This window comes from Syngnathus leptorhynchus, chromosome 9 (genome assembly GCF_054491065.1).
Source record: "Syngnathus leptorhynchus isolate UIUO chromosome 9, UIUO_Slep, whole genome shotgun sequence".
NCBI classification, from domain to species: domain Eukaryota; kingdom Metazoa; phylum Chordata; class Actinopteri; order Syngnathiformes; family Syngnathidae; genus Syngnathus; species Syngnathus leptorhynchus.
In genome coordinates, this window is record NC_141203.1 from 2,653,281 (window position 1) to 2,673,405 (window position 20,125).

Sequence of the window (20,125 nt, forward strand, 5' to 3'; positions counted from 1 at the left end):
TTCTAAACACACCAACGTTCATAAATAAAGCATGCAGCACAGTGGTGAACTGAAAGTAAAGGTCTCAAGGATCGAGCAGTGCAAAGTTGTGTAGGATCAGGGGATAGTGCTTTAGCCATCCAGCTTGTGATTGGATGAAGCCTTACCACTGATGGGATTGGCTGATCTGGATCCTGAATGATGGAAGCAATAGGCAGGACAATTGGAAATTGGTCAAAATGAGACAAAAAGTTATGTTTATTGATTTTATGCAGCATGCACTCCTAGGGCCCTATGAAATCTAGACGCTGTATATGATTTAAGTTTTGTCAGTTACATGACCTGTAGCTGATTGGGATGTTGACAATTAATTCAGTAATCAACTGTTATTGTTTCTACTCTAACTAGAAACAAATTGCATACTGTTAGCAACCCAATATCCCTAATATTTGTGAGTTTTTATATGTATTTAAGTATTAGGTGATTGATTGAGCAAGTGATAACAAATGACCGGCACTGGACCTCCTACACATTAACAGATAAAATACCGTAATTTTCGGACTGTAAATCACATTTTTTTTCATAGTTTGGGTGGGGCGACTTATACTCAGGAGCGATTTATATGTGATTTTTTTCACAAATTTTCAAAATTCAAAAATCCGCGATGTAGTGAAATTGCGATAAACGAACTGCGATATAGCAAGGGATTACTGTCATTTGAACTGCAAGTGATGTTACCGGCGCCGCGCGGCGGTTGTTTACATAAAGGACAAAGGATTTGATCACGGGATGACGAAGATAATGAAGGGCCCTACGTTTGAAGGATTTAATGATTTGGAGTGAACAAGGTTTGAAAAACTTATGTTATGGTTATTTGATATATTTTATTTCGTGTAGACACTTATATATGTTTTTATTGTTACAGTTCAGTAGTTGTTGGCTCGTTGGACTCTTGTTTTGTTAAATAAAGAGCAGTTTACCAAACCCACGTCTTTCCTGTCAACGCTACAATATAGTTATATACCAGATCTGTGCGGCGCACGCGCGGCGTTGTTGACATAAAGGACAAGGAATTTCCCCGTCAATGGCGCGGCACACACCCGCCACATTGTTGACAAAGGACGATCGATGGATTTAATGATTAGGAGTGACACAGATGGTTTGATAACATTGTTGTTATATGATAGTTATTTTAAATATACTTTATAGATCGTTATATGGGTCTGTGGAATAACTAGAAATGCAACTTACAATGAGTCCGATGTCAGCGGCGCGGCGCATATGCGGCCCATACGCGGCATTGTTTACATTGAGCACGATCGATGGATTGAATGAATTGGAGTGACACAGATGGTTTGATAAACGTGTTATTCATGTAATAATTATTTGAATAACTGCATGTTACGTCAGGTCCGTTCTCAGCTCCTCGTTTGTGTATATGTCACGTTAGCATACCATATCGTTCAGCCTGTTGTTGCTGGTTCATGTCTGTTCTTTGTGTTGGATTTTGACAAATACATTTGCCCCAAAGTGCGACTTACACTCCGGTGCGACTTATATATGGTTTTTTACACCTTATTGTGCGTTTTATGGCTGGTGCGACTTATACTCCGGAGCAACTTATAGTCCGAAAATTACGGTACTGTTGTTGTTTATATAACCATCTGACTGACACATGTATTAAAGTTTGAGATACTGTAACTGAAACTCAACTGTTAAGCAATAGAAGACTGTATTTTTGCTAATTTCTTTGCAACTTGCTAGAGATAAAGTGTTTTTTGTATTTTAATGCAGATTTTTTTTGTACTATTATACTGCATCACAGAAATCATAGGGCACCACTTTAAATGACTGTGGATTTGGTTCCAATAACAGAATATGAAAAAGAATATATCTGTACAAAACAAAACCATAATTCAACTCAAAATGCAAGCATACACATTGTAAAGACATGCACACATGCGCGCGCGTGCACACACACACACACACACACACACACACACACACACACACACACACACACACACACACACTTGTTAGAGAGTGGTGGCGCATACATACGTAATAACAGAGCTAAGATAAAGTTCACACTTCATCAAAACACACTGTGTGGATCACAAAATGAATGGATGAATTTCAAGACTAATGATGATTCAACTTTTGCGAGAATTAAATTCAGTGTATACATACGCTGAGACTGAGAAACCACTTTGGCCCGGCTCCGACCTCGACTGTCTACCACTGAAGGACTGGCTCCGCTTGCACTGCCAGAACTTTGCCTTCTGGTTCGAACACGACCTGAATGACATGGGAGGCACCACAGTCCAGGAGAAAGGAGAAAAAGATGTCGTCGGAAGATGCCATTTAGATGGCTGATTCAACCCTTGGACTAAACATGAAAAAGAGAACATTGGGGAGCTATATTGAAGAGGATGAACTAGTCCTGAAAGAAATCCAAACTTGGAGGACAAATAAACCGGGTTCATTAGGTTTATTTTCAGACTATCCGTGATCTTTTTTTTGTAGATTGTTCACTGGTGATGGGTAAGCTAGAGTTCACATTTGATTACAGAGACTCACAGTCATACTCAGGAGCAAATCTTGCGACTTTAAACCACACATTTTTGTTTTTAGAATGTGGGGCAAAACTGTACCCATAGAAACACCATATGTAGTAGGCAGAGGGAGAACATGGAAAATACACACACGTCAGAGCCAAGACTCAAACTCAGACTTTTGATCGTGATGCAGACATGACATCCACATGAAGGTTAGAAACATGATGAGGTATTTATCTCAACGTACTTTATATTTAGATTTTATGATTACTATAATTGAAAAGCTGCGATTGGCAGGCAACCAGTTCAGGGTGTCCCCTGCCTGCTGCCCGATGACTGCTAGGATAGGCTCCAGCATGCCCGTGACCCCTGTGGGGACAAGCTGTACAGAAATTGGATGGATGGATATAATTGAAAAGTGTAACTTAAAGAAAGAGGCTGTAAGAGGGGCTCATATTTGGTTTTTCCATAAACAAAAATTATGTAATAAACAGAGCACTGAGCCAGTTCTGACACCAACGCAAACGACAGCAAGAATGAGAAGGATTTTTGACTATCGTAAAGGCACAAAAATTGGTACAACTGTAGTTTTTGAGCTTATAGGGTCAAAATGTTGCTTTATGATGTAATATTAACTAGTTAAATTATTACTAGTTAACTTGTATTAACTAACTTATTCTAGAGATATTCTTCATTTAAAGGGTAGCACAGCGAGGCTTTTAGAAGGTTGTTAATTTTTGTCTCCAAAATTTTCAGTATTGAGACAAATAGAGAAAAATGACAACAGACACACGGGGGATTGACTACAATTACACATTTTTGTAGGAAACTGAAGCTATTATTGTCTGGGTTACAGAAAGTCCATGCAGAGATAGTCCATGCAGTTCCACACAACCTACGATCACTTGGAAGGAATGAGGAGAAGAGACGACGAAAAGGACGTAAGGACGTAAACAGACAGTTTACTAGATGACATACAAAATTGTCAGTACAATTCGCAAAACTGCAAACACTAACATGGATAAACACATAAGTCTTACCATCACCTTTACCAGGGGTGCCATCTTTTTGGCATTTAGGAAAGGCAAGGCAGCAACGAGTGGGAGAAGCGGTAAAGAGGATAATGTTAGTTTACGCGGGAAAGAATTGAGTGGCCAAGGAAAGTTGTTAATATCTGCTATTATGGACCCTCTGGAGTGAAGCAGGACAGGCAAGGATTTTTCACAAAGCACGCAGTCTCGGACTAGGACATGTTAAACACAACCTGTACAAGCTTGTAATATTAGTGAAGTGTCTTTGTTTTTTTTTTATTAAACTGAAGGAGTACTTACTATAGCCATTGTCAAGTGTTAACATTTGATTAAAGCTGTTCCTGCTCACTGAACAGTCCAACTGAACATTTCATAGCTGTTAATACGCTTTGTGGGACCCAAAAAAAAAAAAAAAGCATGGTTATGGTATTTGGAAGCTCTTTTTATCAGTAAATTAATACAGGGGAGAATTTACAAGTCTTTATTTTTTGTGTCTTCTGTTTGTATGAGATAGCAAAGTAGTGGAACTTTTTAGAAGACAAAATAGAAAAAATGAGAGCATTTTATACAATACTGTGACTGGTTACTAATTTAATTTTAATTAACATGAAACAAAAGTTGCCATTGCAGGCACGCTAAAGTAATAGCTTAACTTTGGAAAATTAATGGAGAGAACTAATGGATTACTAGTGGATCAGATATGCTAAAGTATTAGGTTAACTTTGCAAAGTTAATGGAGAGAATTAATGGATTACCTAATGATGCATAGGATCCAGGTGGAAGGGCAGCTGCTGAGCTGAATGCCGGAGACGCAGGAACAGTAGACACTCTTGATTTGGCGCTGGACGCAGCATTTACATCGACGTCGCTACGCGAACGCTGGAGGGAGCCCGATGTAATGGGCATCCGCGTACTAACGAGTTTAGCTGAGACAAATGAGAAGATAATCGCTTCAGCTTCAGAGGAATATAAACTCCTTATTAAACTTATTCTTTTACAAACTTCTCCACTGTTTCAGATAACGGTTTGTTTGCAGGTATACAGTATCAGAAAGCATTCTAAAACAACAGTAGACTCATTCCTTCTGCACATCAAGAATGTACGCATTGCGCTTTATATTTGTACACATTTTCTGCGGAAATTATCAATTCTATACTAAAAAATAATGCTGATTCCAATTTTTTTATCAATGCAGATGACATAGGATAGTCAATAATTAATTAGGACACTAGTAACTCAAGAGGCAAAAGTGCTTACTTCTCGTTATGCTGCCTCCAATTACCGTCTTCACAGAGAGGGGTCGGCTGAAATGAAGAGAAATATCAACATTGTTAAGGATCCTTGCTGGACAAATGAATGCGTGAACATGACAACAAAATGGACACAAAAAAATAAGAATATTTTCTTGATTGTGCATGAACTAACAAGCACACGCACGCACGCACACACACAACCATAATTCAACTCAAAATGCAAGCATACACATTGTAAAGACATGCACACATGCGCGCGCGCGCACACACACACGCACGCACGCACGCACGCACGCACGCACGCACGCACGCACGCACGCACGCACACACACACACACACACACACACACACACACACACACACACACACACACACACACACACACACACACACACACACACACACACACACACACACACACACACACACACAGGCACAAAAACATTCATCAGATGTTGATTTAAAATTGATATTTACACCTCTCTGCTATTCTCCCAAAAATCAGAAGAAAACAAATTAGCCTGGCAAAACCTACAGAAAAATCTGGCTAAAATTACAGGAAACTTTTTCTTACTTCAGACTCTCCTGGGAAGATGACGAGGAACGATCCGACTGGGGTAGAGACACTATGCTGTCAGAGCTCTTCAAATGAGTCTGAAGTGCTTTTTGATATGTGGACTCCAGCGCTTGGAAGAGATGCTCTGCTTCTCGGCTATAGTGGCCATGGAAACCCCAATAACACCTAGTGACAAGGACAAGCAAAATCATTTTGACAAGAGTCAAAAATGTTCAAGTGTCCTAATTTTTTTTCCAAAACTCTCATTTAATACTTACTTTCTTGCAATGGATCTGGCCTCTGAGTCAGCATCATGTATGCCTTTCTTGATGGTCTCAGTCAAAACAGCCACATGCCTACGACAGCAAGGGAACATGGCGAGTAGTTGTATTGCTTTCTTGTCGTCATTCTCCAGACATTTCCTCTGGTTGTTGACAAGGAATGGGACCGGTTTTCACACGCCTTTTAAAGTCCCAGAGGTTGTTTCAAGATAATTAACGAGAGGGACCAATGTGATTTTCCAATTTGGTGATTAAAACTTGCAGAATGTATCAATTTAAGTGCCATCGTGAGTGCCGCACCCAACCTTGTCAACTGCTAATGAACCCAAAAGCAACGATGTGAGAGGGAAGAGGAGAAAAACTCAGCCAGCAATTTTATGAATATTTGTTTTGTAAAGGACATAGTGGATATACTGTATTCAAGAAACCATGTTGCTTACCTTTCCAATGTACTAGTGTGCCATTCTTGGAGCATCAGTTCTAAAAATTCATAACAACGTCTGGAATGGAACCAAAATTTTGAATAAGTAACACCTTGATACTATACAAAAATATTATAAAACCAAATACCTGGGGTTATGAATGCCATTAAAAACATTGTTCATTTCAAAAGTGTATTGAAAACTACTTCAATTTTCCTAATTAACAAATCATTAATCAAAAAATAAATATTGAAGATTTTAAAATAAGGCAGATCATTTTAATTCAAGGAAGCTTATTTCCCTGGAATGCTAAAAAGGTCACCTTACCGCCTGACTGCAACTGATTTGGAGGTGCAGTTACTTGTAATGATGGGGATAAGACGTGGGTAGTGTGTATGCTGTAAGACAAAAAAATTAAAACTCATATCAAAACAGACAAATGAGTTTTTAATTGGGTTTTCCCAAGAGGGGAAAATTATTTGAGATCTGGATGATTTGACTGAATCATGCAATACATAAGATATGAGAATGAACACAGTATTTCCCGTGTCGTGACAGCTCACCCTGAGAATGAGGCGGATAGCAGCCATTCCAGATGTGGCCATGACTTTGGCACTGTTGGGCACAAGGTTCAGGAGTATAGGCATAGCGCTCTCAGCTCCATGGTCAAACTTGTTACCCAGCAGCGATGATAAATATCTGAATGACAGGAGTGAGGGGGGAGATTGTGTGATTAGAACCCGTGGCTTTCTTCTTTGTAGAGTCTATCAGACAATGCGAGGAATGAAGCCGTTTTCCTGTAGCAATTTTGTGCAACATCCCTTTTATCTTCAAATTCATCATGGCCAAAAAGCCAAAACGCAGTTAGAAAGAATGTTTTTGTCAACCAAACCTAATATTAGGTCTGCAACTAGGCTATTTAAAAAATTAAAAGAATGTTACAAGTGATCCTAAGATTATTTGTTTGGCTTATCTTTTCCTTTACTAGTTCTTTATATGTTGGATGATGTTTTCATTTATTACTTGATACAAAACTGTTTGTTACATTCCATGATACACTGGCCCTACTTTGGGGTCCAAACAGTTATAAATCGTTAAGTCCATCCAAATCTACGGTCCATTCATCTACTCATAGCTTTTTTTCATTGTATGTTCTGTCATGCCGTTATGAATTGTGGGTTGTTGTTGTCTTGTCTTTTTTGTTGTATTGTCACTTCCTGTTTTATTTTGATAAGTAACTCTCCTCTCGTTTCAATTTGTGGTCCCTTCCTCTGTGCGTCAGTCTGCTTGTCTTCCCTGATCCTAATTGTGTGCACCTGTGCCCTTGATCCTAATTGTGTGGACCTGTGCCCTTCCCTTCTCTGTGTATTTATCAGCCTTCCCCTTATCTTGTGCCAGTGCGTCATGTCTCGTCAGGAGTACTAGCGCTCACGTAAGCTGAAAGACTTTAGTTTTTGAAGAACCCTTTTATTTTCGTGTTACCCAGAGAACTAGTGATGGGTCCATGAGGCGTCGTGTGTCGTCCCGACACATTGGCAAACTGTATTGACACGTGTCGATACTGTGTCGCTAACTGCTGACACCCGCGACACCCGCTGGACCTTAAAAATACTACAGGCATTGTAGTTGACAGACTCAACTGAAACTGATTTGATGATCTAGTACAGGGGTGGGCAATTATTTTTTCCATGGGGCCACATGAGAAATGTGGAGGGCCGGCCAAAAGGCTGAACTCAATTCTTCATATTATTAATTGCATTTCTTTATAAAAAAGCAGTAAATAACATTATTTTTGACAAGCTGGTAAGAGTATATATTATAATTAAGTAATGAAAAAGTGAGATTTCCTTGCAAAAAATGTCATTTATTCAATCAAATTTTCCCAAAACAATGGTAAACAAAATGTGAACGTTTTTTACTATCTGTGACATTTATCCAATAAACTTAGATGCAGGCAATCAGGTAATCAATATCTCTGAAGAAAAGCATGTAATTAAATAATTAAATCACTAAAACAACATAATAAAAACACACTAAACATGCAAATAAAAATAACCACACTACAATTAAAATCATGCACAACTCAACCATAAAAACATGCTTTAAAACTTCTACCTTCTTACATTTTTAAATTCTTTTTTCTTGTTCAGTGAGAGAAATCTAGTCTCTGCTGTGCTTTAACGAGTGCATCGAAGTGAGGTTGCATGTCTGAGGTGGAGATGCAAAGCACAGCTTCCGATGTCCGCGCCCTCTCAACATCAGTCACGTTGTTATATTTCTCCACGTGTTTCGTCTCGTAATGCCGACTCAAATTGTAGTCTTTAAACACGGCGATCTGCTCCCCGCAAACTAAACACACGGCTTTACCTCCGACTTCAGTAAATAAATACTTAGCAGTCCAGTTTTTGTTGAAAACCCTGCATTCGGCATCTACCTTTTTTTAGCAGCGGGCATTTCTGAGGGCTTAAGTCTTGTGACTTGCTAGCGACAATGATCCAATCATGCGCACGTCTCGCACGCCTTGATATACGTATTGCGTCATCATGTACGTGAATAAAAAACAACTTCAAAATAAAAGCAACGCAGCTTCAGTCCATGTATCAAGTAAAATAAGAAAATATGTTTATTTTGTAATTTCCAATGAACCTTACACGGGCCAGTCAAAGTCAACCAAAGGGCCGTATGTGGCCCGCGGGCCGTACAATGCCCAGGTCTGATCTAGTATATACATTCATTCAAGTAATTATATATTATATTGTAAAATATAATATATACTGCTCAAAAAAACTTAAAGCAACACTTTGAAAACACATCAGATTTCAATGGTGAAAAAAAAAAGTTGGATATCGATACTGATATGGACAGTTTAAAGTCTCAGGAACAAAAGGATGCCACATCTTTTGATGGAAATAAACGGTTTCAGCCTACAGAGGGCTCAGTATCTAGACACCCCAAAAACCAAAGTGAAAAAATGATGTGGCAGGCTTGTCCATCCTAAATTCAATTTCTGCAATTCAAAACTATTTTCAATATCTTGTGTAGCCCCCACATGCTTGTATGCGTGCTTGACAACGTCACGGCATGCTCCTAATGAGACGACGGAAGTCTTGTGGGATGTCCTCCCAGATCTGTCTAAGGGCATCAGTGAGCTCCTGCAAAGCCTAACGAGCAACCTGGCCTTTCTGATGGACCGAAACATTATGTTCCAAAGGTGTTCTATCTGGTTTAGATCAGGTGATCGTGAGGGCCATTCAATTGTGTCGATTCCTTCATCCTCCAGATACCGTCTGCATACTCTTGCCACATGAGGCCGGGAATGTCGTGGATCAGGAGGAACCCAGAACCTACTGCACCAGCGTAGGGTCTGACCATGGGTGCAAGGATTTCATCCCGATACCTAATGGCAGTCAGACTGCCGTTCTCTAGCCTGTAGAGGTCTGTTCGTCCCTCCATGGAAATGCCTCCCCAGACCATCACTGACCCACCACCGAACTGGTCATGCTGAATGATGCATAGCGCTCTCCTTGGCTTCTCCAGACCCTTTCACGTCTATCACAGGTGCTCAGGGTAAACCTGCTCTCATCTGTGAAAAGGACAGGGCGCCAGTGGCAGACTTGCCAATTCTGGTGTTCTATGGCAAATGCCAATCGAAGTCCACGATGCTGAGTAGTGAGCATAGGGCACACTACAGGACGTTGTGCCCTGAGGCCACCCTCGTAAAGTCTGTTTCTGACTGTTTGGACAAAAATATTCACACCAGTCATTCTGTAGGGCTCGGGCAGTGATCAACCTGTTCCTCCTTGCACAAAGCAGCGGATATCGATCCTGCTGATGGGATGAGGACAGTCTACGGCCCTGTGCAGCTCTTCTAGAGTAACTGCCAGGAATCTCCTCCATGCTCTGGAGATTGTACTGGGAGACACATCAAATCTTCTTGCAACAGCACGCGTGGATGTGTCATCCTGGAGGAGTTGGACAATCTGCGCATCTTCAGGAGGGTTAAGAAATCGCCTCATGCTTCCAGTCGTGATAATGACTCTTGCTAAAGCCAACACTTGTGGAGAAACTATGTTGCGTTTTTTGTCATAGTTTGGGTGGGGGGGCGACTTATACTCAGGAGCGACTTCTATGTGATTTTTTTCACAAATTTTCAAAAATCTAAAATCCACGATGTAGTGAAACCGCGAAAAACGAACCGCCATGAAGCAAGTGATTACTGTCATTTGAACTGCAAGTGACGTCACCCGTGCTGCGCGGCGGTTGTTTACATAAAGGCCAAAGGATTCGATCACGGGATGACGAAGATGACGAAGGGCCCCACGTACTAACGGCATCATTAGCGGCTTTAGTTGTAAGTGACACGGAGGACGAAGAGTTTGAAGGACTTAATGATTTGGAGTGACACAGAAGGTTTGAAAAACTATTATGGCTTTTACGCACGCTCGGTCCTTCTCGACGGGAGCTCTCTTTCACCTCCGTGGATGGAAGTCGGGGGCCGGCGCTCGGCCGGGTAGCTGTCCGGGGACGGTGGAGGGGGCTTGGACATGGCTTTTACGCACGCTCGGTCATACTCTACGGAGCTTTCTTTCATCTCCGTAGATGGAAGTCGGGGGCCAGCGCTCGGCCGGGTGCCTGTCCGGGGACGGTGGATGGGGCTCGGACATGGCTTTTACGCACACCCGGTCCTATTTATGGAGCTTTCTTCCACCTCTGTGGCTGGAAGTTCAGTAGTTGTTGGGTCGTTGAACTCTTGTTTTGTGAAATAAAGAGCCGTTTGACATAAAGAATGAGGAATTTGATCGATGGATTTAATGATTTGGAGTGACAGATGGTTTGATAATATTGTTGTAATATGATAGTTATTTGAAATATACTTTATATATCGTTATATGGGTCTGTGGAATAATTAGAAATGCAACTTACAACGGGTCCGACGTCAGCATATGCGGCGCATACGCGGCATTGTTTACATAAAGCACGATCGATGGATTTAATGAATTGGAGTGACACAGATGTTTTGATAAACGTGTTATTTATGTAATATTTACTCGAATAACTCTGTTACGTCAGGCCCATTCTCAGCTCCTCGTTTGTGTATATGTCACGTTAGCATACTGTATCGTTTAGCCTGTTGTTGCTGGTTCATGTCTGTTTTTGGTGTCGGATTTTGACAAATTTGCCCCAAAAGTGCGACTTATACTCCGGTGCGACTTATATATGTTTTCCTTTCACTTTATTGTGCGTTTTATGGCTGGTGCGATTTATACTCCGGAGCGACATAGTCCGAAAATTACGGTACCTTTGGAATTAGACATAGTAGAACACACTTGGTTAATTGTCTTCTATGACTGCATGAAATGATCATCCAGATAGGTTTCAGAATCCAACCAATGCATAATGCAAATTCTGGACTCTCTTTCTTTCACTTTATTGAGCATTTTATGGCTGGTGCGACTTATACGGCAGAGTGACTTATAGTACGAAAATTACGGTGTGTGTGTGTGTGTGTGTGTGTATATATATATATATATATATATATATATATATATATATATATATATAAAAATTGAAAATATATTTTATTTCTTTGTTACAGTCAATCAATAATGTGATCATGTAAGAGGATGCTTGTGCACTGGGATTTGTGTTTTACAAATTTTTATTAAAAAAGAATACGTTTTTCCAATGTCTTAAAAGTAAGCCTGTTGCGTTTTTTGGACACAATTTCTCCAGCCGTTGAGAACAGCCACTCACACGGCACAGATGAGGCTGGAGTGCAGTGTAATGGGTCTTTTGATTGTCACAGTCTCTGTCTTGGGGACCGCAAACGATCAGATATCGTTTTAGCAGATCCATGACAATGCGCTTCCTTTAACAGAGCTTTGGCGCGCTTCCTTGACAGACTATACTGCTGCTCGTTCGGTCACGTGACTTTTCGAAAGCGATACGCGCACCGACACGGGGCTTTGCTCTACGAGCTCAACACATGCACCGACGCATCGGTGTCGCCGGACCCATCACTACTGGTGACCACAAAGGATGAGACAGTCACTGTAAGTGCTCAAATGTTGCCCCTGGAGTTTGCCCAGGTCACTTGAAATACACTCAGAATGGGAGGTGGCAAATCCAGGTCCAGAAAAAATAAATAAATAAAACAACAACACTACCATAGTTTAGCTTTAATTATTTGACCGGCTCCCCGGGAGCTCTTTTATCTGAAGTTTGAGTCGAAGAGCCTGTGGCTAAAGCCAAACTGGGACACTGTGTCTACTTTCTGGACATGGATTTGATTCCTCTGTATATTATTGAAAGAAATTGTAGTTAGTAAAAGTACTGGCTGATAAATGAAATTAATGATTACATTACAGTTTTACTTTATAGCAACCTTTTTCTAACTTTGATAGGAACCCAAAACATGTAATTTCAAGGGGTAAGGTTAACTTCTTCCTATGCCCATGTTGGTCATAAACTTAAAAGTACACGTCAATGCATTATTATTCTTAATATGGAAACCCTCCTTTATACGATCTTGGCATGACATTTTTTTTTATACTGAACAAGGTTAACCAATGGAGAGGTTAACAGGTCCTGCTTGGTGAAAAAACTGTCCTGAAGAAAATAGGAACTCATCAGATCGAATTTCACTTTTTCAACATACCCTAGAGTGATGCAGGCCTCGCGGACCACCTGTGAGCGTAGATCTTTAGCTGACAATTTGAGTGGTGCCTCCAACAGACGCAGTTGCTGAGGAAAGCCTTCATATTCTGCTGCGCCAGCCAGCATGAGTGAGCGAACCTTTTTCAGCTAAAAGGGAGCCACAATAAACGGATATGAGGCAATGTTTACCTTATTTTCCTCTCACCTCACCTCACCTCACCTCAAACGTGTTTGTGTGTATTTGTAGGTGTCTGGTACTCACATTCAAATGGATTTGAATTGGAAAAGTATGCAGGAAGCAAGTGTTGCGCGTGTGCGTGTTTGACTTACCGCTACCACTCTGTGCTCCCAGTCATGCTTGTCATCTGACAGAATTTCTCTAATCTTCGTCAATTGGTCTTCCAGCTCTCTGTTAGAGTAAATCTGGTGATAGGAGGGTTAGGGTTAGTTTTGTTTTTACTATTAGAACCATTTGTAGTCTGAATGATGCTGTCATATCTTCAAATACCTGGACAGAGGGCACATCTTCAAAAGATTTGATGAAATCCTCTTCATCAACGGCACCGGCAGCTGCTTCTTTACCTTTAAATATTACAAGAAAACTTATAGACATGTCTGACATAATTGACAGGTCATGCGTGCACACACACACACACACACACATACACTAACACGTACTTTCACACTCACCTGTGGCCTTAGCTGAGGTTGCTGAGCTGGGTCTTCGAGCAGTCATTACAGTCCGCCTGACACTAGGGGTTTTGGAGGATGAGGAAGAGGAGGACCTGCCTCCATCAACTGAGTCTTCATCTTCCAAATTCTTATCTGTAAAACAAACATTTTAAGAGTTCAGAAGTTTTATAAATACAATTTTGTGTGTTTAGTATAGACAATAAACAATTTATCACTCATTGTTTTACACAAAGGATAGACATTTTCACACAATGCTCTTTTTGCTTGGAATGAGTTTTCATGCTGAAATGCATCACAACGCTCCTCATTTATCAGGTCAGTGACTCAGCTCTGCATTGTAGTACAATATAAACACAACAAAACATTGTAGTACAATCCACGAAAGGGTGTTCCTGAATCGGTTTGTCAGGCCGTGTGCATGCGTCTATTTAGGATTTATCTAACCATCCAGCTGACCTTAATCGAGTATGGCAGACGTGCATAAATACACAGCCCTATCAGCTACATGACTATTCACACAGGGATTAGCTTTAAGCAGATATGACAGTGTATCGTGGCTGGGAGAAATACCGTAATTTTCGGACTATAAGTCGCAGTTTTTGTCATAGTTTGGGCGGAGAGGCGACTTGTACTCAGGAGCGACTTATATGTGATTTTTTTTCAAAAATTTTCAAAATTCAAAAATCCGCGATGTAGTGAAACCGCGAAAAACGAACCGCGATGTAGCAAGGGATTACTGTCATTTGAACTGCAAGTGACGTCACCCGTGCCACGCGGGGGTTGTTTACATGAGAGACAAAGGATTTGATCACGGGATGACGAAGATGACGAAGGGCCCCACGTACTACCGGCATCATTAACGGCTTTGTTTGTAAGTGACACTGTGGACAAAGAGTTTGAAGGATTTAATGATTTGGAGTGACACAGAAGGTTTGAAAAACTATTATGGCTTTTACGCACGCCCGGTCCTTCTCGACGGGAGCTCTCTTTCACTTTCGTGGATGAAAGTCGGGGGCCGGCGCTCAGCCGGGTGGCTGTCTGGGGACGGTGGATGGGGCTCGGACATGGCTTTTACGCATGCCCGGTCATACTCTACGGAGCTGTCTTTCACCTCTGTGGATGGAAGTCGGGGGCCGGCGCTCGGCCGGGTGGCTGTCCGGGGACGGTGGATGGGGCTCGGACATGGCTTTTACGCACACCCGGTCCTATTTATGGAGCTCTCTTCCACCTCTGTGGCTGGATGTTCAGTAGTTGTTGGCTCGTTGAACTCTTGTTTTGTTAAATAAAGAGCCGTTTACGAAACCCACGTCTTTCTTGGTATTTTGTTAACGCTACAACATAGTTATGTTTGCTGCAGCCCATGCGCGCCGTTGTTGACATGAAGAACGAGGAATTTGATCGATGGATTTAATGATTTGGAGTGACACAAATGGTTTGATAATGTTGTTGTAATATGATAGTTATTTAAAATATACTATATATACCGTTATATGGGTCTGTGGTATAATTAGAAATGCAATTTGCAACGGGTCCGACGTCAGCATATGCGGCACATAGGCAGCATTGTTTACATAAAGCACGATCGATAGATTTAATGAATTGGAGCGACACATATGGTTTGATAATATTGTTACTATATGATAGTAATTTAAAATATATTTTATATATCGTTATATGGTTCTGTGAAATAATTAGAAATGCAAAGATCGATGGATTTAATGATATGGAGTGACACAGATGGTTTGATAATGTTGTTGTAACATGATAGTTATTCAAAATATACTTTATATATTGTTATATGGATCTGTGGTATAATTACAAATGCAAACAAATAAACAAATAGTTCGACGTCAGCATATGCGGCCCATACGCGTACTGCAGCATTGTTTACATAAAGCATATCGATTGATTTAATGAATTGGAGTGACACAGATGGTTTGATAAACGTGTTATTTATGTAATACTTACTTGAATAACTCTGAATGTTACGTCAGGCCCGTTCTCAGCTCCTCGTTTGGGTATGTGTTACGTTAGCATACCGTATCGTTTAGCCTGTTGTTGCTGGTTCATGTCTGTTTTCGGTGTTGGATTTTGACAAATACATGCGCCCTAAAAGTGCGACTTATACTCCGGAGCGATTTATATACGTTTTTTTTCCACTTTATTGTGCATTTTATGGTTGGTGCGATTTATACTCCGGAGCGACTAATAATCCAAAAATTACGGTATGTATTTTTTTCTCAAAACACAATTGAAGGTTCGTTGGTAAAAATTCGGTTTTTTGCAATGGGTTTTTTAACAATGCCCTTTAGCAACAATAAATTATTGAAAGAAATGTGTTGTTTCTGATTGAGCTCCACCCCTTTGCATAGTATATTTCTGATTGTTCATAAAGCACACAACATCACAGTACACATATAGAATCCAGAGTACAATAGTCTGATTTATTAACATAAATAAGCAAAACACGTTTCTGGGCTGCCATTCCCAAACATTTAAAAATGAAAAAAGTAGTGCATAAGGCAACAGGTCCACTTAGAAGAGAATGAGATACAGCAGGAGAGAAAGAGTGATGGTTTGGCAAAAAAGCTGTCAATAGTGGACAAAAGATAGAGATAAAAGATAATACACTGGCAGAGGAGAGAGAAAACAAAAGCCAAATAATAAGAGAACAATATAAAATTCTTTCTAGAGCAGATCTTCTTGCACACTAGCTTCCTCAGCATCTCTGCTTTGGACTTAGTACTGTAATATGAGTCTTTCCCACAGTAACAGTGTGGCTATATGCGTGCCCGTTCTTCATTCAGCTGGCTCTCTCAGCGCCAGAAAACCCAACCCTTAAAGCCTGCCTCTCTAAGGTTATCAATATGTGTGTAAAAGTGTGTGATGGTGTATGTGTGCGTTTGTGTGACTCACGATGGTCGACACACAGTAGTGAGAAGAGAAGAGTTCTTAATGTGAGATCACCATTTTGTCATTTGTGTTACAAAGCACTTGTGGACAAAAGAAGCTGCATGACACCCCTCAATGAATTAGCATGTTTACTCTTTTCCTTAAAACAGCAGCAATCATATTGATTTCCCTAACCTCACTTTGACCAATGAGGAAAAAGCTGCAGGGGCATGATAATGATACATAGGGCCGAAGACACTGTTAGCAGAGATGTCCACGAAGAGTCAAGGTACACTTTAAAGTGTAAACTATAGCAATTATATATGCCCTGTTCTCAACACACACATTTCTATACTATTTTGCTGTAGCCAAATTTCAAAGGTCTTTTTACCCCAACATTCCTTCGTGAGCCATCATTGGACTACATGTGATGTAGCAAGCAGTTGCAGAGGTTACATAATAAAGACAGATGACAAGGTGATCAGTGTTGTAGTAAGATCACCACACATATATCTAGCTAATTAAGGGGTCATTTCAAATGAGCATGAAATATATTATCACGTGCTGTATTTCAAAATGAACTAGCCTGTGCACACTTTCCTTCATATCTGAATAGTACTGTCCAAGATAAGTGGCTAATGAGAGACACATTACTTTCCCGTTGTTTCACAATAAAGCAAAGGTAATGATCTAATATATTCAACAGTATTGCACTTCACATCCGTCTAAGTAGTCAGTTGGTAGTCTGAGCACTCAATTTACTATACAAAAAAAAATATATCACTTACCTATGCAAGTTTCTAAAGCTAATGTCTGACCTGTTCTAACAAGCACTGACTCATACTCAAGACTCAAAGGCTCATGTAATTAAAATGCCTGACTTTGACAGATACTTAGCAACCACCAAAAATAATAATATTGATAATAATAATTGGTGGAACAGGGGAACACCAGTTAGCACGTTCGCCTCAAAGTTAGGAGGGTGCGGGTTCGATTCCACCGCTGGCCCAACCTGTGTAGAGTTTGCATGTTCTCCCTGTGCCCGGGTGGGTTTTCTCCAGGCACTTCCTTCCTTCCATATCCCAAAAACATGCTTGGTAGTAGGCCTAGGTGCGAGTGTGGATGGTTGTTTGTCTCTGTGTGCCTTGCGATTGGCTGGCAACCGGTTCAGGGTGTCCCCCACCTATTGCCCGATGACTGCTGGGACAGGCTCCAGCATGCCCGCGACCCCCGTGGGGACAAGCGGTATAGAAGATGGATGGATGATAATAATAATAATAACAAAAAACAAATTAATGCTGGTTCAATACTGCGAGTGACCAATGTCAGCTCTTTAGACAGCTGCTCTGATACCCAGAACTAATTCTGCAATGTAAAAAGGCTGATAATCATAACTTGTGCGAACATGGAAATGAAAAGAAAAGCTCAGTCAAGGTGTTCATAATCACTAGGGACACTGAGGTCCAAACATCATCATAACTTGTGCAAACATGCAAATAAAAAGAAAAGCTCAGTCATGAAGGTGTTCATAGAAAGCAGCCACACTGAACCACAAACATAACAATGAAATGTCTTTTTCCTCACACTCCCTAATTAAGTGAGACAGAAGGGCACACAGAAGAAAATCCATGCTCACGTGCAAAAAAGAGGGCGCAAAACAAATTCCAGCTGAACCAGCCACTACAAGTTAATTAAAGGCCATATCATAGAAATGTGTCTTTAAACGTGTCTTAAATGTTTCTACTGAGGTAGCAGTTCTAATATCCATTGGTAGGGCATTCCAAAGCTCTGGAGCCCAAATAGAAAATACTCTAGACCCTGCAGACATTTTCTTGGCCCTCGGTATCACTAAAAGACTAGCGTTTTGCGAACAAAGCGTACGAGACGGAACATAAGGAACAACTAAGTCGACGAGATATGAAAGCACTAAGCCATGCAACGATTTATAGGTTAATAGAAGAACCTTGAAGTCACATCTTAAATGGACCGGGAGCCAATGTAAGTTAGCTAATATTGGGGTAATGTGATCAAATTTTCTTGCCCGTGAGAGCAGCCTTGCAGCAGCATTTTGTACTAACTGTAGACTTTTGATGCTGGACTTGGGAAGACCAGAGAATAATGCATTACAGTAGTCCAGGCGCGACGTGATAAACGCATGTATAATAATTTCCGCATCACCAGTCGAGAGGATTGGGCGAATCTTAGCAATATTACAAAGGTGAAAAAACGCAATTCTGGTTATATTCTTAATGTGCTTTTGAAAGGAGAGCGTTTGGTCAAATATTACCCCGAGATTAGTTACAGTATTGCTCTGAGTGGTTTTCTTAAATAAGTGTTGATAACGAGCTGGACCAAATATCAACATCTCAGTTTTATCTGGGATAAGACGAAGGAAGTTGAGACATCCATTGCTTGATCTCCGCAAGGCATGCCTCAAGATTACAACAGTCCCGCGGATCTGTCATTGATAATGGCATATATAATTGGGTGTCATCCGCGTAACATTGAAAACTAATATTATATTTATGTATTATGTCCCCAAGCAGAATCATGTAAATATTAAATAGAATTGGTCCGAGTACTGATCCCTGTGGGACACCACACGTAACATTATAGTTTGCCATGGACCACTCGGTGCGTCCTGTCTGATAGATAGGAATAAAGCCAGCCTAGTGCTGACCCTGAAATACCAACGCAACTTTTAAGACGCTCTACTAAAATATTGAAGTCTACAGTGTCGAAGGCAGTACTAAGATCGAGTAGTAACAATACCGATGAAGTGTTTGAATCCATAACTATGAGGAGATCATTAGTCACTTTAGCAAGTGCTGTCTCAGTGGAATGATTAGCTCTAAAACCAAACTGAAAAGATTCATATTGATTATTGGCGACCATGTAATCATGTGTGCAGATCAAATGAATTCATTAGAAGAACTGAAAGCGGTTAGGGTTACGCAGTTTACAGATTCTGACCAGCTATTCTTAGATTATAAAGAGAGTCCATAATTTGCATTATGCATTGGTTGGATTCTGAAACCTATCTGGATGACCATTTTATGCAGTCATAGAAGACAATTAACCAAGTGTGTTCTACTATGTCTAATTCCAAAGGTACCGTAATTTTCGGAGTATAAGTCGCACCAGCCATAAAACGCACAATAAAGTGAAAAGAAAACATATATAAGTCGCACCGGAGTATAAGTCGCACTTTTGGGGCAAATTTATTTGTCAAAATCCAACACCAAAAACAGACATGAACCAGCAACAACAGGCTAAACGATACGGTATGCTGACGTGACATATACACAAACGAGGAGCTGAGAACGGGCCTGACGTAACATTCAGAGTTATTCAAGTAAGTATTACATAAATAACACGTTTATCAAACCATCTGTGTCACTCCAATTCATTAAATCCATCGATCTTGCTTTATGTAAACAATGCCGCGTACGCGCCGCATATGCTGACGTCGGACCCGTTGTAAGTTGCATTTTTAATTATTCCACAGACCCATGTAAAAATATATAAAGTATATTTCAAATAACTATCATATTACAACAATATTATCAAACCATCTGTGTCATTCCTCGTTCTTTATGTCAACAACGCCGCGCGTGCGCTGTAGATATCTAGTATATAACTATATTGTAGCGTTAAAGTACCAGGAAAGACGTGGGTTTGGTAAACGGCTCTTTATTTAACAAAACAAGAGTTCAACGAGCCAACAACTACTGAACTTCCAGCCACGGAGGTGGAAGAGAGCTCCATTGAATAGGAGCGTGCGTGCGTAAAAGCCATGTCC

General features: G+C 40.6%; 1 protein-coding gene across 9 annotated transcripts in view; it reads right to left on the minus strand.

Annotated features, from left to right (window-relative positions):
* clasp1a (cytoplasmic linker associated protein 1a) overlaps positions 1–20,125 on the minus strand; it is an 82,691-nt gene that overhangs the window by 35,588 nt on the left and 26,978 nt on the right. For 8 of the 9 annotated variants that reach the window (XM_085921233.1, XM_085921228.1, XM_085921231.1 and 5 more), the window contains 13 exons: positions 13,429–13,563; positions 13,247–13,320; positions 13,069–13,161; positions 12,740–12,885; positions 6,645–6,780; positions 6,409–6,479; positions 6,100–6,159; positions 5,657–5,734; positions 5,397–5,564; positions 4,826–4,872; positions 4,324–4,494; positions 2,170–2,277; positions 147–173 (listed from right to left, as the gene is read on the minus strand). In XM_085921233.1, coding sequence (XP_085777359.1) covers positions 147–173; positions 2,170–2,277; positions 4,324–4,494; positions 4,826–4,872; positions 5,397–5,564; positions 5,657–5,734; positions 6,100–6,159; positions 6,409–6,479; positions 6,645–6,780; positions 12,740–12,885; positions 13,069–13,161; positions 13,247–13,320; positions 13,429–13,563 — 1,314 coding nt within the window. The remainder of the gene's footprint in view (positions 1–146; positions 174–2,169; positions 2,278–4,323; positions 4,495–4,825; positions 4,873–5,396; positions 5,565–5,656; positions 5,735–6,099; positions 6,160–6,408; positions 6,480–6,644; positions 6,781–12,739; positions 12,886–13,068; positions 13,162–13,246; positions 13,321–13,428; positions 13,564–20,125) is intronic. The other variant, XM_085921227.1, reaches the window with a different exon arrangement.